The 16,757-nt window shown below is 46.6% G+C and overlaps 1 protein-coding gene across 8 annotated transcripts in view; it reads right to left on the bottom strand.

Annotated features, from left to right (window-relative positions):
- ncoa6 (nuclear receptor coactivator 6) overlaps positions 1-16,757 on the bottom strand; it is a 72,389-nt gene that overhangs the window by 2,205 nt on the left and 53,427 nt on the right. For 7 of the 8 annotated variants that reach the window (XM_072243297.1, XM_072243235.1, XM_072243226.1 and 4 more), the window contains one exon: positions 15,153-15,310. In XM_072243297.1, the coding sequence (XP_072099398.1) occupies positions 15,153-15,310 (158 nt within the window). Of the gene's footprint in view, positions 1-15,152; positions 15,311-16,757 lie in introns of those variants that run through there. The other variant, XM_072243269.1, reaches the window with a different exon arrangement.

Raw genomic sequence — 16,757 nt, 5'->3', positions numbered from 1 at the left:
CCTTGCTTTCCTGGACACAAGTTGGGACACAAAGACCGCTTGGCTCCTTAAGTGCACATATAGTTGGGAGCCCACACAGTGGCTCAAGGTAAATATCTAATATCTATATACATGGGAAAGGGAGTCCTTGACAACAAAAGGGGAAGGCAACCATGGCCAAAGGCCAGACTCCTCAACCTTGAAGAAAGGTTATTTAAGGCTAATTGAGGCAGCTATAACAGAGTGGAGATATGTCTCAACCAAAGGAGGTGAAATGCACTCCTTACCTCCACTAGCCTGCAGATCACCCTTGGGCAAGGTGCAGATACCATGAGCAAGTGGTGCATATCACAAGCCCAGGTTATGCAAACACTGCCCAGAAGGCAGCAATGGAAAACCACTTCTGTAGAAATTTGCCAAGAACAATCATAGCCATAAGACCATGATCACTCATGTCATACCACACGGCATGTAATGATGATGAGATCAAAACTCTGAAAAGACTGGTACTTGAGATGGAAATGACAAGATTACAGGGTCTAATGATACTAAAGTGATTTCAGTTTGTGCAATCTGATGGTACACATATTCCTTTATAGCTTGTGCAGCTAACATGTGAGTAGGGTGGTTTCACTGGGTAGCACAGAGCTCACCATGGATGGGTGTGATTTTAAGCAGTCCCAGCTTAGTGTGTTAGCTTGACAAGGCAAGGGTTAAGACAGTGTGCAGGCAAGGACAGTTTACAGATAATTTGCAGCCATCACAGTCAAGAAAGCTCTTTGAAGAGCATTGCTTCCCTATGCACAGAAGGGGAGCACAGCCATTTAATATATAGAGATAAAGATGCAAATAAAGACATTTACTATGAACTATCTTTTTTTCCAGTCCTGATGAAGGGTCTTGGCTGAAACGTTGACTGTTTACTCTTTTCCATAGATGCTACATGGCCTGTTGAGTTCTTCCAGCACTTTGTGCATGTTACTATTGGACAGTTACTTTACTACCTCAGAATTAGTATTAGCCTTTAATGTGTAGATTCTAGTGGCTATTGATACCTGTATTATATTAGTGCAATTCATGATTGATTATGCTAATAAGCAATTTGAATATCCACAAGGTCTCCAATTGGCCAATATCTGTATCCAACTAGTCAGCTTCTGTATAAAAAGGCATTTCTTTGTTCAAACTTTAGGACAATTTGGTGACAAGAGGCCAGGCTTTTCTCCTTGTGCACAAGTAAAGAAAGTGCAATTGAGGAACAAGTGTGAGTTTTCAGAGCCCAGTTAATCGCCAATGACAATAGAGCCCAGTAGATGTACCAGGCATGCATTTGGGGTCTGATTCTAATTAATTACGAGGTAACGGTCATGGGCAAGAGGCCACTTAGGAAGATATTTAGAACAAATCTTCCCACAAATCAGAAAATTCAATGAAAAACAGAACCCACCAATCAGCATAGTTTTAAGATAGAACAGTCACCTACTGGGGCCAAGCAGAGTATGTGTAGGGGCATACACAAGGAGGATGTTAGGAGGACAAAAGGGGCCACGTGATATCCCTGGCAGATGGGTTACAGGAATATCTTAAAAGATTCAACAAGTATATTAAAAGCAAAAGAGTAACAAGGGAGAGAATACTTCCCCTTAAAGATAAGTGTAGTAGTCTGAGTGCACAGCCACTAACTACACAGGGTCTTAAGTTAATACTTTTGTTTGTACTTGACATGGAAAGGTACATGTAAACTAGTAAGTTCAGAGGAGAGAACCATGACGTTCTGAAGCATACCAACATTATTTATAAATACAGAGCAGAACAGACCCTTTTGGTCCAACGAGCCACACTGCACAGCCTTTGACCTATTTAACCCTAGCCTAATCACAGGGCAATTTACAGTGATCAATTAACCTACTAACAAGAGTCACAAACAAGAGAAAATGAAATCCAAGCAACACACTCAGAACCCTGGAGGAATTCAGCAGGCCAGCCAGCATCTATGGAAAAAGAATACAGTCGACATTTTGGGCCAAGACCCTTCAGCAGGACTGGAGGAAAAAAAAAGATGAGTCAGAGTTAAGGAAGAAACACGTGATAGGTGAAACTGGGAGGGGGAGGGGTGAAATAAAGGGCTGGAAGTTGATTGGTGAAAGAGATACAGGGCTGGAAAAGGGGGAATCTGATAGGAGAGGACAGATGGCCACAGGAAAAGAAAAAGGGGGAGGAGCACCAAAGAGAGGTGATGGGCAGGCAACGAGATAAAGTTAGAGAGAGAAAAGGGGATGGGGAATGGGGGGGGGTGCAATACTGGAAGTTAGAGAAATCGATGTTCATGCCATCAGGTTGGAGGCTACCCAAACTGATTACAAGGTGTTGTTCCACCAACCTGAGTGTGGCCTCATCACAACAGTAGAGGCGGCCATGGATGCACATGTCAGAATGGGAAGTGGAATTAAAATGGGTGGCCACTGGGAGATCCCACTTTTTCCGGCGAACGGAGTGTAGGTACTCGGCAAAGTGGCCTCTCAATCTACGCTGGGTCTCACCAATATACAGGAGGCCACACCAGGAGCACCAGATACAGTAGATGACCCCAACAGACTCACAGGTGAAATGTCGCCTCATCTGGTAGGACTGTTTGGGGCCCTGAATGGTAGTGAGGGAGGTGGTGTAGGGGCAGATATATCACTTGTTCCACTTGCAAGTGTAACGCACTTTAAGGTTTCACTGCTATGTAGCAGCAGTATTTGGGTTATAACTAGAGATAACGGGGTTTTGGAATGTGGGGCTATCCAATGAGAGAGATGTTGTTCTTTCTTGTGGGTCTGGGAGCAGGAATTTCACTTTTTTTTTGCCGGGATGAGGAGAGAAGACGCAAATGGAGAGATGGTAGACTGCCGGACAGAGTGGACTTGGAGCGAGGGTCTGAAGGTCATTGACGCTCGGAGGAGATCGATAGTGGACTAAGGGCCTTATCAGTGAGCTCCGACATTGCACATTAGACTCTTTCATGAGAATGGGTCTTTTTCTTTTTTTGATCTTTTACTAACCATATAGTCAAATTAAGAATTATAAAGCTCAATCATTTAATCACATATTGTGTACTGTTTGTTATTTCATGCTACTGATTTGTAACAGGGGATACATCGCACAGCATCCGCCCAAAGAAGATTTCTTAAGTTTGGCTGGGCCGAGGGCTGTCTTCCCCTAGATTAACCGCTAGATGAACTGAGTTACAATTGTGGGGGCTTGTCCGGGATTGATTTCATTGGATGCTGTGTGATTACCCTGAGCATTGAACCAGTGGGGTAGATATTCGCACTCCGCATGAATTGTTAATTCACCTGTTAAGTACTGTTAAAGTTGCAATTGTGGCCGGAGATTTGATAAGATGGCGGGCGCAGCTCTCATTTTAATGCAGACCAGCACTGACATAGCAGTAGCTGGGGGCAGAGATTTCAAAGACAGGGTTCTATCGTTTCTGAGGAGTGAGGGGAAGGAATGATCCAATTTGGAATGTCTAGTTAGTCCACATCCCCCAGTGAAGAGTGAGAATTCTGAGTTAGCATCCGCCCTTACCTCTCTGGAGAATAAACAGAAAAATGCCCAGGTTCAAAGCCCCAGCTGTGGTAGGGTCCGCCTATTCTCTGGAACAACGCCCACCCCTAAAGGGGAAGAGGAGTATGAGACTTGGGTGGAGCAGACCTCTCAGTGGTTAGATGAGTGGCAGTGCTCTGATGATGTAAAGCAACAGAGATTGGTTGAGAGCTTGAGTGGGCGGGCTGCTGATGTTGTGAGAGCCATCAGGTTGCGGTATCCCTTAGCGACAGCTGTCAATTACATGCAAGCACTGGACAATGCTTTTGGCCCGACAGAAAGCCTAATGGAGCTCATGGTGGAGTTTCAGAACATGCGTCAGAAGAAGGGGGAGAAGCTTTCTGCTTTTATTTTTCAGCTAGATTGGCAGCTAAATTGCTTGCAGCACAGAGGGGTCATTCAGGCAACTGATGTGGACCAGATAGCCAGGGGCGCCCAGTCCCATGACCTGATTGGGGTCTTCAACAGTCTCATAAGACACGACGATCTTTTGTTGAGCCGATCAGAGAGGTATGGGAAGAAGAGAATGCATCGGAGGCGCGGGAGACCTCCGTCAGCAGGGTACAGTCCTCAGTAGTGGTTTCCTGTGGCGAAGTGACCACGGATAGTCTACACCAGGGAGCGGTAGAGGAGATTGTAGCAGAGTTGAGAACGGAGATACGTCAGCTGTTATCAGCGGGTGTGACCCCCCCATATGATGGAGCTGATGGGGGGGGTCGGATCCCCCAGGGGGAGGGACAATGCTGAGGGCTGCTGGCAGCAGGTGTCACGCCAGAAGGAGAGTGAGCCCCCGGGTACCTAAGCAGAGAGAGTCATTGGGAAAACTTAGAGGACACCCAGTGAGGGAACGGCCTGGTGTCTCTGGGGGAACACGTTCCCAGCAATATACCAAGGAACCCCTGAAAGCGAAAGGCCCTATTCCTGAAGGCTTAGTGGGATCATGTTCCAGCATGTTGCTACGAATAGAGGGTATTTATGCTAAAGTCATACTCGACACCAGATCGCAGGTCACGTTGTTGTACCATTTGTTCTACACCCAGAATCTGAAGCATTTACCATTGACCTCATTCAGGGCACGGAAAATTTGGGGGCTTAGTGCTAGTGATTATCCGTACGACGGTTATTTGTCAGTGAAGTTGGAGTTCTCGGAGGTCGATGTGGTAGTATCTGAGGCCCTTGATACATTAGTGCTGGTTTGTCCGGACCCTGTTGAGAAGGGCGGCGTTTCAGTTCTGGTGGGGACCAACACCCCTCTTGTGAGGAGGCTCATGGGGTCTGCAAGGAGAAGGCTGGTGAGAGCTTTCTGGGAACATTGTCCATGCACCCGATGTTTTGAGCTGCTTTTGAGGAAGTGAGTGGCTGCACTGGCCAGATACCGAATTTAGATAAGGGACTCTGTGGTTCACCCAGTCAAAGCCAATGGTGGTACAGCCCAGGGAAGTAGCGAGAGTGATGGGGACCCCCAAATTTCCTGGAGTGCCTGAGAGCGAGGCCCTTTTAGTGGAAGACCACGAGGGGGAGTTGGGATTTCCTGCTGGGGTACTGGTGAGGCCCGAATCGCAGAATCCCTCGGTTGTACAGGTGAGCAGGATGGCAGCGATTGTCAGGATCACTACGAAGAGGGAGGTCACCTTCGTACGGATCTGCGTGGACTATAGGACTCTGAGCAGGCACACCGTCCCTGACCAGTATACGGTCCTGAGGATTGAAGACGTGCTGCCCTGCCTGAGTGGTGCGAAGTGGTTTAGTGTGCTGGACTTGAGGAGTGGATATTGCCAGATCCCCATAAGTGAGGCTGACAAAGGGAAGACGGCATTTATTTGTCCCCTGGGATTTTTCCCAGTTCAAAAGGATGCCCCGGGGCATATCGGGAGACCTTACAACCTTCCAGCGGGTTGTGGAGAAGACAGTGAGGGGATACGAACTTGCTTGAGGTATTGGTGTATCTGGATGACCTCAGTGTTTGGATCTGCCTTGGAAGAACATGAAGCAAGGCTGCTGAAGGTGCTGGGCTGCCAGAAAGCTGAAGGGTTAAAACTTTCCCTGGACAAGTGCCAATTCTGTCAAATGTCTATTAGCTATGTTGGGCACATAGTCTCACGGGATGGACTAGCTACAGATTCGGCTACGATAGAGGCAATGACCACTTGGCCAAGACCCCAGACTGTGCTCTCGTTCCTTGGGTTCTGTGGTTACTACTGGAGGTTTGTGAAAGGCTACGCGAAACTGAGTCACCCGTTGAATCAGCTTCTGAGCGGTTACGCTCTCTTGGGGAAGAAAGGGAGGGGGAGAAAGGACAGGAGGGTGGAGGGTATCTTAGCACATTGGAGCCCTTTGGACCGAGATGGGACACAAAATGTGAGGACGCCTTTCAGTCGCTGAAGGAGCTGCTGACCCAGGCGCTAGTGCTGGCTCTTGCGGACCCCCGATTGCCATATGTACTGCACGCGAATGCCTGCCGAGAGGGCTTAGGGGGCATCCTGTATCAGGGCACCGGGTTAAGACCTGTTGCATTTGTCAGCCGGAGTCTGTCGCCCTCCAAGAAAAACTATCCCATGCACAAGTTGGAGTTTCTGGTGCTGAAATGGGCTGCGGTGGATAAGCTGAGTGACTACCCCTACGGGGCCAAGTTTGAGGTGAGAACAGACAACAACCCTCTAACTTATATCCTGACCTCGGTGAAACTGGATGCCACAGGCCATCGGTGGTTGACGACGTTGTTTGCCTATGATTTCAGCCTGAAGTACTGGCCGGGAAGCAGGAACATTGATGTTGATGCTTTGTACCAAAGGGCACATGAGGGACTGGACAGGGATGAGCGTTCCTGTCCCAGGGGTGAAGGTCATGTGTCAGTTTGCTATCACTGTAAAGGCAGAGGGAAAAGAGGGGCAGGATCGAGTGGTGGATCAATTGGGAGCTTCAGATGACGCCATTCCCCAAGTTTACTTTTACCTGATGGCTCTGAAGACAAATCAGCTGCCAGAATTGAGTTCTGGGGAAGTGGCAGTTGCTCAGCGAGATGACCCAGGCATCTGTATCATTTGGTCAGTGGTCAAAAAGGGAGACACGGGTCCAGCAGAGAAGACGAAACATGTGGTGGTGCCTCCATTACTGAAAGAATGGCCTCAGTTGGAGTTGCAGAACCAGATCCTATACCGGGTCACATCACCCCAGACCAACCTCGAAGTTGCCAGCCGTTTCTGCCCAAGAAGTATCAGAGGATCTCGCTGAAGTCACTTCATGATGATTCTGGACATTTGGGGGTGGAAAGGACCTATGGATTGCTCAGAGACCGGTTTTACTGACCCCGAATGAAGTTGGAGGTTGGAGAATACTGCAAGTCGTGCACTCGATGCATATAGCGGAAGACGCTGCCTACGCGGGCAGCTCCCTTGTTCCACTTGCAGAGTACAGGGCCCCTGGACCTGGTGTGCATGGATTTCCTGTCCATAGAACACGATGCCAGCAACGTGGCGAATGTCTTAGTCATCAAGGACCACTACACCAGATAAGCACAGGATTTTCCTACCAAGGACCAGAGAGCATCCACGGTGGCCAAAGTGTTATGGGAGAAGTATTTCATTTATTATGGCCTTCCCAGGTGGATCCATGGTGATCATGGACGGGATTTCAAGAGCAGACTCATCCATGAATTACTGGGCATGCTTGGAGTCCAGAAGTTGAGGACCACGCCCTACGACCACAGGGTGATCCCCAGCCCGAAAGGTTTAATCGGACCTTGCTAGACATGCTCAGGACCTTGGAGGTCAGCAAGAAGAGCAGGTGGAGTCAACATATTGGACATCTGGTCCACAGTTACAACTGTACCCAAAATGAAGCTACTGGGCACTCACCATACTATCTGATGTTTGGGCACGAGGCGAGGTTGCCCATTGACCTTTGCTTTAGGACTGATGAGGGCGATTTACCACCGAAGACTTGTCTGAAGTATGTGTCAGATATGAGAAAAGAGCTGAAAGGGGCTTATGAATCAGCTGGGGTCGCGGCTGCCAAGAAGAATCAAAGAAATAAGAGGAGATATGATCAAAGGGTGAGGTTCTCCCAACTCCCGCCGGGACACCGGATCCTCACAAAGAATTTGGGGCTACCTAGGAAACACAAGTTGGCAGACCACTGGGCAGCCAAACCCTATGTGGAGAGTCAAATGCCAAACCTACCAGCTTTCTGGGTGAAACCAGAGGATGGGAATGGGCCTGTCAAGGATCTCCATCGGAACCACCTGCTGCCCCTGGGACAAGAGGTGCAAGTAGACCCAGAGCCAGACTCAGAGACTACACCTAGTAAGAGGACTCTGCTGAAACACGGGGCGTCTGCAGAGTCCACAGCAGGAGAAGTTAGGCCGGCCCTCACCCCTGCAAAGGATACTGATTTGGAGGATGAGGACCTGGATGTGTGGTATATGCTGCCTTTTGCTAACTCACCATTGATTAAGGAAGAGAGTTCCAGCACTTTTCCTGCTGAGTCAGGTGAAGTGGGTGGGGGGGGCTACCTGTGGACAGCCTGGGTTGCAGTGGGTCCCTGCAAGGGATGAAGTGGGGCTTGGGCACAGGACCGTGGGTCCGAGTTGCAGGTGGGCACGAGTGATAGGTCGGGGAGGCCTCGCCAAATAGACCGTAAATATACCCAGTAGTGTCTGAACCTGAAGAGTTAGGTGAGGGGTTGCAGAGGTCTCAGAGAATTAGGAGACCACCGGATAGACTGGCCTACATAGCACCAGGAGAACAGAGTGTGACCATTTTGGGGAGCTATGTCACTGCCTTATGCACTTGTATTGGACTTGGTGCTTTGCAGAAAGGGTTGGCGAATTATCTCAACGTCATGAGGACATGACTAAACTTGGTGAGGGGAGAGTGCAATGCGCTGTAAGATTTCACTGCTAATGTAATGGTTTCTCTGTAGCAGCAGTGTTTGGGTTATGACTAGAGATAATGGGCTTTGGAATGTGGGGCTCTCCAATGAGAGGGAGGTTGTTCGTTCTTGTGGGTCTGGGAGCAGGGATTTCGTGGTCTTTTGCCGGGGAGAGATCAGGGGAAAAGACGTGAATGGAGAGAGTTGGTAGACTGCTGGACGGAGTGGACTTGGAGCAAGGGACCGAAGGTCAGCGACGATCGGAGGAGGTCGATGGTGGACGAACGGCCCTATCAGTGAGCTCCAAGATTGCACATTAGACTCTTTCATGAGAATGGGTCCTTTCCTTTTTTTTTGGATTCTTTACTAACCATATAGTCAAATTAAGAATTATAAAGCTCAATTGTTTAATCACATTGTGTACTGGTTTGTTATTTCGTGGTACTGATTTGTAACGGGGACACATCACGCAGCATCCACCCAAACAAGATTTTGGCCGGGCTGTCTTCCCCTAGATTAAGCCGCTAGCCGAACCGAAAGTTACACAAGGATAGGTGCCAGGAGGGAGATCAGTGGGGAGGGATGAATGGACAAGGGAGTCACGTAGGGAGTGAATCCTGCAGAATGCATTAGGGGGTGTGGAGGGAAAGATGTGCTTAGTGGTGAGAGCATCTGCTCTCAGGATGAGGCTTTTCATTCCAGAATGACGATGATGTCCTCCTCCTTCAAAGAAAGGGGCCTCCCTTCCTCCACCAACCGCATCTCTTCCATTTCATATACGTCTGCCCTCACCACAACCTCTTGCCACCCTATGAGGGAAAGGGTTTCTCTTGTCCTCATCTACCACCCCACTAGCCTCCGCGTTCAGCTCATAATTCTCCAGAACTTCCACCATCTCCAACGGGAAGCCACCACCAAGCACATTTTTCCCTCCTCTCCCCCCCCGCCCCACCACTTTCTGATTTCTGCAGGGATCGCTCCCTAGGTGACTCCCTTGTCAATTTGTCCCTCCCTCCTGGTCTTATCCTAGCAAGCAGAACAAGTTCTGTACCTGCCCCTACAACTCCTCCCTCACTACCACTCAGGGCCCCAAACAGTCCTTCCAGGTGAGGTGACACTTCACCTGTGAGTCTGTTGGGGCCACCTACCGTATCCGGTGCTCCCAATGTGTCCTCTTATATATCGGTGAGACCCGACTTAGATTGAGAGGCCACTTCCCCAAGCACCTACACTCCGTCCGCAGGATAAAGCTGGATCTCCCAGTGGCCACCCATTTTAATTCAACTTCCCATTCCGACAAGTCCATCCATGGCCTCCTCTACTGCCGTGAGGCCACACTCAGGTTGGAGGAACAACACCTTATATTCAGTATGAGTAGCCTCCAACCTGATGGCATGAACATTGACTTCTCTAACTTCCAGTAATGGCCACACCTCCATTCCACATCCCCCTTTCTCTCTCACATTATCTCCTTGCCTGCCCATTGCCTCCCTCTGGTGCTCCTCCCCTTTCTTCTTTTTTCCATGGGTCTGTCCTCTCCTATTAGTTTCCCTCCTCCAGCCCTGTATCTCTTTCACTAATCAACTTCCCAGCTGTTTACTTCAACCCTCCCCCTCCCAGTTTCACCCATCACTCTGTGTTTCTTCCTCCCCTCCTCCCCACCTTTTAAATCTACTCTTTTTTTTCTTCAGTCCTGCTGAAGGGTCTCGACCCAAAACGTCAACTGTACTGTTTTCCATAGATGCTGCCTGGCCTGCTGAGTTCCTGCAGCATTTCGTGTGTGTGTGTAACCCACGAACCACTATGTCTTTGAACTGTGGGAGGAAACCGGAGCACCCAGAGGAAACCTATGTGCTCATGGAAAGGACGTGCAAACTTCCTACACACAGTGTCAGAATTGAACACCGAACTCTGACACCCTGAGCCATAACAGCGTTGTACTAACCATTATGCTACTGTGCTGCCCCTTTATGAAGGAGGTAGTAATGGAGGTCTTGAAACAATGGTCAATATATTGCTTCGGCCAGGTCAAGTATATCCTAGAGTATTATGGGAAGGAAGGAAAGAGATTTGCTGGGGCCTTGGCACAGGTTTTTTTATCTTTAGCCACAGGCAAGGTACAGAATGGCTGGAACATAGATCATGTTGTGCCTTTGAGGACGTCCTGACGAAGAGTTTTGGCCCGAAACGTCGACTGTACCTCTTCCTAGAGATGTTGCCTGGCCTGCTGCGTTCACCAGCAAATTTTGTGTGTGTTGCAAGGCAGGGAACCACATGCTTGAACCTTGCATCACTCATGGGAAAGTTATTGGAAGAGATTCTGACACAGGATTTATTTGCATCTGGAAAGACTTTGGACTATTAAAGCAAGTCAACATGGTTTTGTGCATGGGAAATTATGTCCCATTAATTTAATCAGTTTTTTTGGGTAGTTGTCTATGTAGGGTTTTCAGTAATACTAGATGGTCTGTTAACTGTTAATCGCTTATTACCAAAATGGTTTCTCTGATGTGTTATATTAAAATGGCTTCTTGTACTGTTAACTGCTGAGCAAGGGGTTCTCTGTAACAGCAATGTTTGGATTATACTATGTGATAATGGAAATTGTATTCATTTTGCTAGCCAATGGAAGTCATGTTATGATATATTGTATATGTGTGCTGAGTTGAGGAGCGCGGGCTTTTTTGGGAGGTGTGTCAAGAGGACGGACACGTGGAGAACGGACAGTGGTTCCAGGGCGGCGGATACCGGACCTCGAGGGTTCAGATGGTGGCCGGAGTCTCAGAAGGACGGTGTAGATGGAATCGGAGGCGTGAGCTCCAACGTATTAAAATATGATGTGCACAAGACTGGTAAGTTACTTATGTGGCACCTTTTCTTTTGGTTGTTGCTACTAACCCATCACCAAAATTTGCTATAAAGTATAATTCTTTACTCGCACTTGGTATATTGTTTCATATTTGTGTCATGGCTGGTCATTGGGCATCTCACACCGCATCCACACCAAAGCATTTGCACTGTTTGGCAGGGTCGATGGCTATTCACCCTAGGCAATGCGAGTAATATGTATTAATGTTTTGGATGAGAATGCAAGTGGCAAGATTAGCAAGTCTACAGATTACACCAAAATTATTGGTACAGTGGACAATGAGAGAACAGCAAGGGAAGTGGGCACAGAAATGGCAGGTATGATACAACTCACACAAATATGCAATGATGCATTGAGAAAGTTAAGCCAAAGCACCCAGAGAATGCCCCCTTCTCATTACTACCATCAGAACGGAGTCTGAAGACAGGCACTTCCTCCCCTCTGCCATCAGATTGTTGAACCAACAATGAACCCATGAATACTACCTCATTTTTTCCTAACTCTCTCTTACACTCATTTTATTTAAGCATTTTCAATAATTTATAACATTGTATTTCACTGTACTGCCGCAAAATATAAAATGTTATAAATTATAATACGAAACAATAAATTTCAAAACACATGTCAGTGATAATCAACCTGATTCTGACATACACCGTGAATAGCTGGGCCTCAGGGAGTGTCATTGAAGAGAGACCTTGAGATACAAGTGCATAGTTACTGAACATAACAAACAGGTGAACAGATGGGTGAAGGCAACATATGGCATGTTTGACATCATCAGCTGAGATACTGAGCTTGGAAGTCATGTTACAATTGTACAACGTGTTAGTTATTAACTGCGTGGAGTGCTGTGCGCAATTCTGGTTGCCATGCTATAGGAAAGATGGAGCCGACAAGATTCACATGGATGTTGCCTGGCTTGAAGAGCTTGAGTTGTAAGGAGAGAATGGATAGGCTCAGTGTTCCCTCTAAGGTGTGTGCGTGTGTGAGCACACACATCTTTTGCTACAAGTGTACAAAAGGAATTTAAACTGTGCACAAAAGGTCCTCACCATCTACCTCATTGGCATGTTAAGTGTATTTCACGATCGTACACAATCACATTTCCTTTTCTGGCTTCCGATGTGGACAGTGTTGATAACGTGGAGTTTGTGATGACTTGTCTGCAGATTTTAGAATTGGCTTATTTATACTGTTTTTATTGAAGAAATTGTTCAGTGTGCACATTGTCATCACTGAGCGAAAAACTGCATAGTCATTACAAATTTGAGGGAAATTGGATAAGCTGGGTGTTTATTTCTTTCCCTGTAGCGAAGGAGGTGGAGAGGTAATGTGATAGAGGTACAGGTGTCTCCCGCTTTTTGAACATTGGGTTTACGAACCTCGCTGTTACGAAAAACCTACATTAGTTACCCGTTTTCGCTAAAAGGTGTTTTCACTGTTACGAAGAAAAGGCATCGCACGCCCCGAGCAGACAAGCTCCTCCCCCGGAACTGCGTTCCAGCCAGTATTGCTTAAACATGTGCCTGTGAGCAGCCGTTTGCAAGATGAGTTCTACGGTATCGGAAAAGCCTAAAAGAGCTCGTAAAGGTGTTACACTTAGCATAAATCTAGACATAAATAAGCATTTCGGTTGTGGTGAACGAAGTAAGGACAAAGTGAGTTTGGCTTGTGGAAGTTGATGAAGATGATGTTGAAGAGGTTTTGCCATCCCATGACCAAGAACGGATAGATGAAGAGCTGATGCAATTGGAAGAGGAAAGGATAACAATCGAAACCGAATGCAGTAGCGAACGGACTGAAAGTGAAGTCGTCCAGGAACTGAATGTGAAGCAACTGCGTGAGATTTAGATTATGAGGACACACAGTCCTCTTTTATTGTCATTTAGTAATGCATGCATTAAGAAATAATGCAATGTTTTTCCAGAATGATTTCACAGAAACACGACAAACCGACTTAAAAACTGACAAAAACCACATAATTATAACATATAGTCACAACAGTGCAAAGCAATACCGTAATTTGATAAGAACAGACCATGGGCACGGTAAAAGTCTCAAAGTCTCTCGAAAGTCCCATCATCTCACGCAGACTGTGAACCTCCAGCGCCACAAACTTGCCAATGCAGCATCCTGGAAGCACCTGACCACAGTCCGACTCTGAGTCCGTCCGAAATCTCCGAGCCTCTGACCAACTCTCCGACACGCAACACCATCTCTGCCGAGCGCTTCGACCCCGGCCCCGGCAACTGGCAACAGGTAAAGCCGAGGATTTGGGCCTTCCCCTCCGGAGATTCTCAATCATACACTAGCAGTGGCAGCAAAGCGGGCATTTCAGAAGTTTCTCCAGGTGTTCGATCTGTGCTTCTCATGGCTGTCTCCATCAAATCAGGATTGTGCACGGCCCCCTTGTTAACACATATCGATATCATTTGGAACGGCTGCGCGCGCTGCATCTTGCCATCTTCTCCTCCCTCCTAAATGTCGGCCCAGATCAGAGGCGATTGCCGATTGCGTCGCTTCTGATCTGGGCCAACATTTACATGCCAGGCGGCACCTAATTAATTAGCTTGTTTATTTCGGCTTTTTTCTTAAAGATGTGCTGGGTGCATCCCGGCCACCGCTGCATCCCCGTATGCTTCGCGGATCGGTATCGGTCGGCAGCCTGGAGGTTGGGGACCACTGCACCACCCCAACCTCCAACGACTCAGCCTAACACACCGTCATCAGCGTGCTCGGTGCTGTCTTCCTGATTCCAGTAAGTGATACTACACTGTACATACATTATTTCTACTTTATATAGGCTGTGTATTTTTATGCGTTATTTGGTATGATTTGGCAGGTTCATCGCTTAAAGGTTACTGGAGAGAGTGTTTCTGCTGAGAGCGCTTGCGCCGTGTTTCTGCCGAGAGCACTTGCGTGAGATTTTCGCTACGGAGAACAGTGCGGCAATGATTGTAGAAAAGTTTTTCTACTTTATATAGGCTGTGTATTTATCATATCATTCCTGCTTTTACTATATATTACTGTTATTTTAGGTTTTATGTGTTACTTGGCATGATTTAGTAGGTTATTTTTTGGGTCTGCGAACGCTCACAAATTTTTCCCATATAAATAAATAGTAATTGCTTCCTCGCTTTACGACATTCCAGCTTACGAACGGTTTCATAGGAATGCTCTACCTTCAGATGGCGGGGGAAACCTATATATGAAATTCTGGGAGGCACCAATAGTCTGTGGAGACCAGGGTCTGTTTCCCATGGTAGGACTACCTAAAGCTAAAGAGCATGGGTTCATGGTGAGCAGGAGGAGGTCTAAAGGGAATCTGAGGGGTAAATTTTTCATACAAAGTAGGTCATTCCAGATGACAAGTCAGTGATGGGAAAAGTAATATTCAAAAGACATCTGAACAGGTACTCAAGTGAGCAAGGCAGAAGGATATGGAACTGATGCAGTTAGTGGGATTAGTATAGATTGGCATGGTGGTTAGCAGTGGGTTTCTATTACTTTACCACTGTAGCAAGAACCTTGGAATATTAAAAGCTGGGATTATTTAGGTTAATCTGTTAGCGTAGCAGTGAATGCAAACTATTACAGCACCAGCGACCTGGGTTCAATTCCGTCTGTAAGGAGTTTGTTCGTTCTCCCCATGATTGTATGAGTTTCTTCAGGGTGCTCTAGTTTCCTCCCATGTTCCAAAGCCATGTGAGGTTTACTTGGTTAATTGGTCACATGGGTGTAATTGGGTGGGTGTGGACTCGTCAGGCTGGAAGGGCCTGTTATTATGCTGTATCTTTAAATAAATATAAAACAAATAAATAAATAGCAACAGGAGGTTTACCTTTTACGCCCCCCGTTGTAGAGCCTGGTCGTGAAGCCCTCTTCCGTTGCCCATTTTCAGAAGATTCCTGAAGAGATGAAGCCTCCTCGCTCTCCTTTTCACTTTTTGAGTTTTTTCTGGTAGGACTTTTCGATTTCTCTAGAGTATTTTTTGCTTCACTATCGCGGAAGAAGAGAGAAATGAGAAAATGCTTAAAACTGTAAATTTGCACAAAAAGCAAAGGAGTAATTTATAGGTGCAATTTTTGTTTCAGTCATAACAGTGGAGAACCATAAGACATACGAGCAGAATTCAGCCATTTGGCCCATTTTCCCTCTCAGCCCCAATCTGTATCCCCTCATGCCCTGACAAATCAAGAATCTATCAACCTCTGCCTTAAGAATGTCCTTCTATTCTGAAGCTATGTCCTCTGATCTTGGACTCTCCCACCATAAGAAAAACCCTCTCCACATCCACTCTATTAAGGCGTTTCACCATTCAATAGGTTTTAATGAGGTCACCCCATGTTCTTCCGAATCCTAGTGAATACATACCCAGAGCCATCAAACACTCTTCATATGACATTGTTCAATCCTGGAATCATTTTCGTGAACCTCCTTTGAACCTTTTCCAATTTCAGCACATCATTTCTCAGGGGCCCAAAACTGCTCATAATACTCAAAGTGAGGCCTCATCAGTGCATTATAAAGCCTCAACGTTATATCCTTGCTTTTATATTCTAGTCCTCTCAAAATGAATGCTAACTTTGCATTTGCCTTCTTTATCACCAACTCAACCTGCCAATTAACCTTCAGGGAATCCTGCACAAGCAATTTGCACCTCAGTTTTTTGAACTTTCTCTCCATTTAGAAAATAGTCTACTACCAAAGTGCATGACCATATACTTCCTGATACTGTATTCCATTTGTCTAATCTGTCTACGTCCTTCTGTAGCCTTGCTACTTCTTCAAAACTACCTACCCCTCCATCTATCTTCCTATTGTCCGTAAGCTTTGCAACAAAAGCCATCAATTCCATCATCTGAATCACTGACATATAATGTAAAAAGAATCAGTCCCAATGCAGATCCCTGTGGAACACCACTAGTCAGTGGCAGCCAACCATCTTCTAGAACCTAACCTTTCCCACCCTTGTCTTAAAAGCAATGAGCTCTGATTTTCACGTAAACAAGACCTCAACTATTGGTAATAAATGGTTGGGTGACTTTTAGATCAATGGCCGTAAATAGACTTTGCCACTGAATAGTCAGAATTTGCATTTCAATCAACAGCAGACAATTGTGCCTCTTGACCATAACACTCCATGGTAAAAGAATCGCTTAAACTGAGGTCAAATAGTTCAGCACAAGACAATATATCAATCTCTGCTCAGTGGCCCATGGGAATCTCCCCATTCTCTCAACGTGATGGTGAAGAAATCTGAATTAACCATCCAATTGGTGACAATGACTTGAGATGCAGGGGTGTCCAAAACTGACCAAAAAAGTTGATATAAATGAAAAGAACTTTGAGTCAGGCAGAGGATGCCTCATTGTAAGATGGAACTGGTGTTTGCATTACCTACAGATCACTACACTTACAAAACCCCTGTTTTGCCAAAAACTTA

The sequence above is a fragment of the Mobula birostris genome, chromosome 2 (genome assembly GCF_030028105.1).
Source record: "Mobula birostris isolate sMobBir1 chromosome 2, sMobBir1.hap1, whole genome shotgun sequence".
NCBI lineage: Eukaryota > Metazoa > Chordata > Chondrichthyes > Myliobatiformes > Myliobatidae > Mobula > Mobula birostris.
Note: the sequence above shows the minus strand (reverse complement) of the source record. Positions and strands in the feature narration are given on the sequence as shown.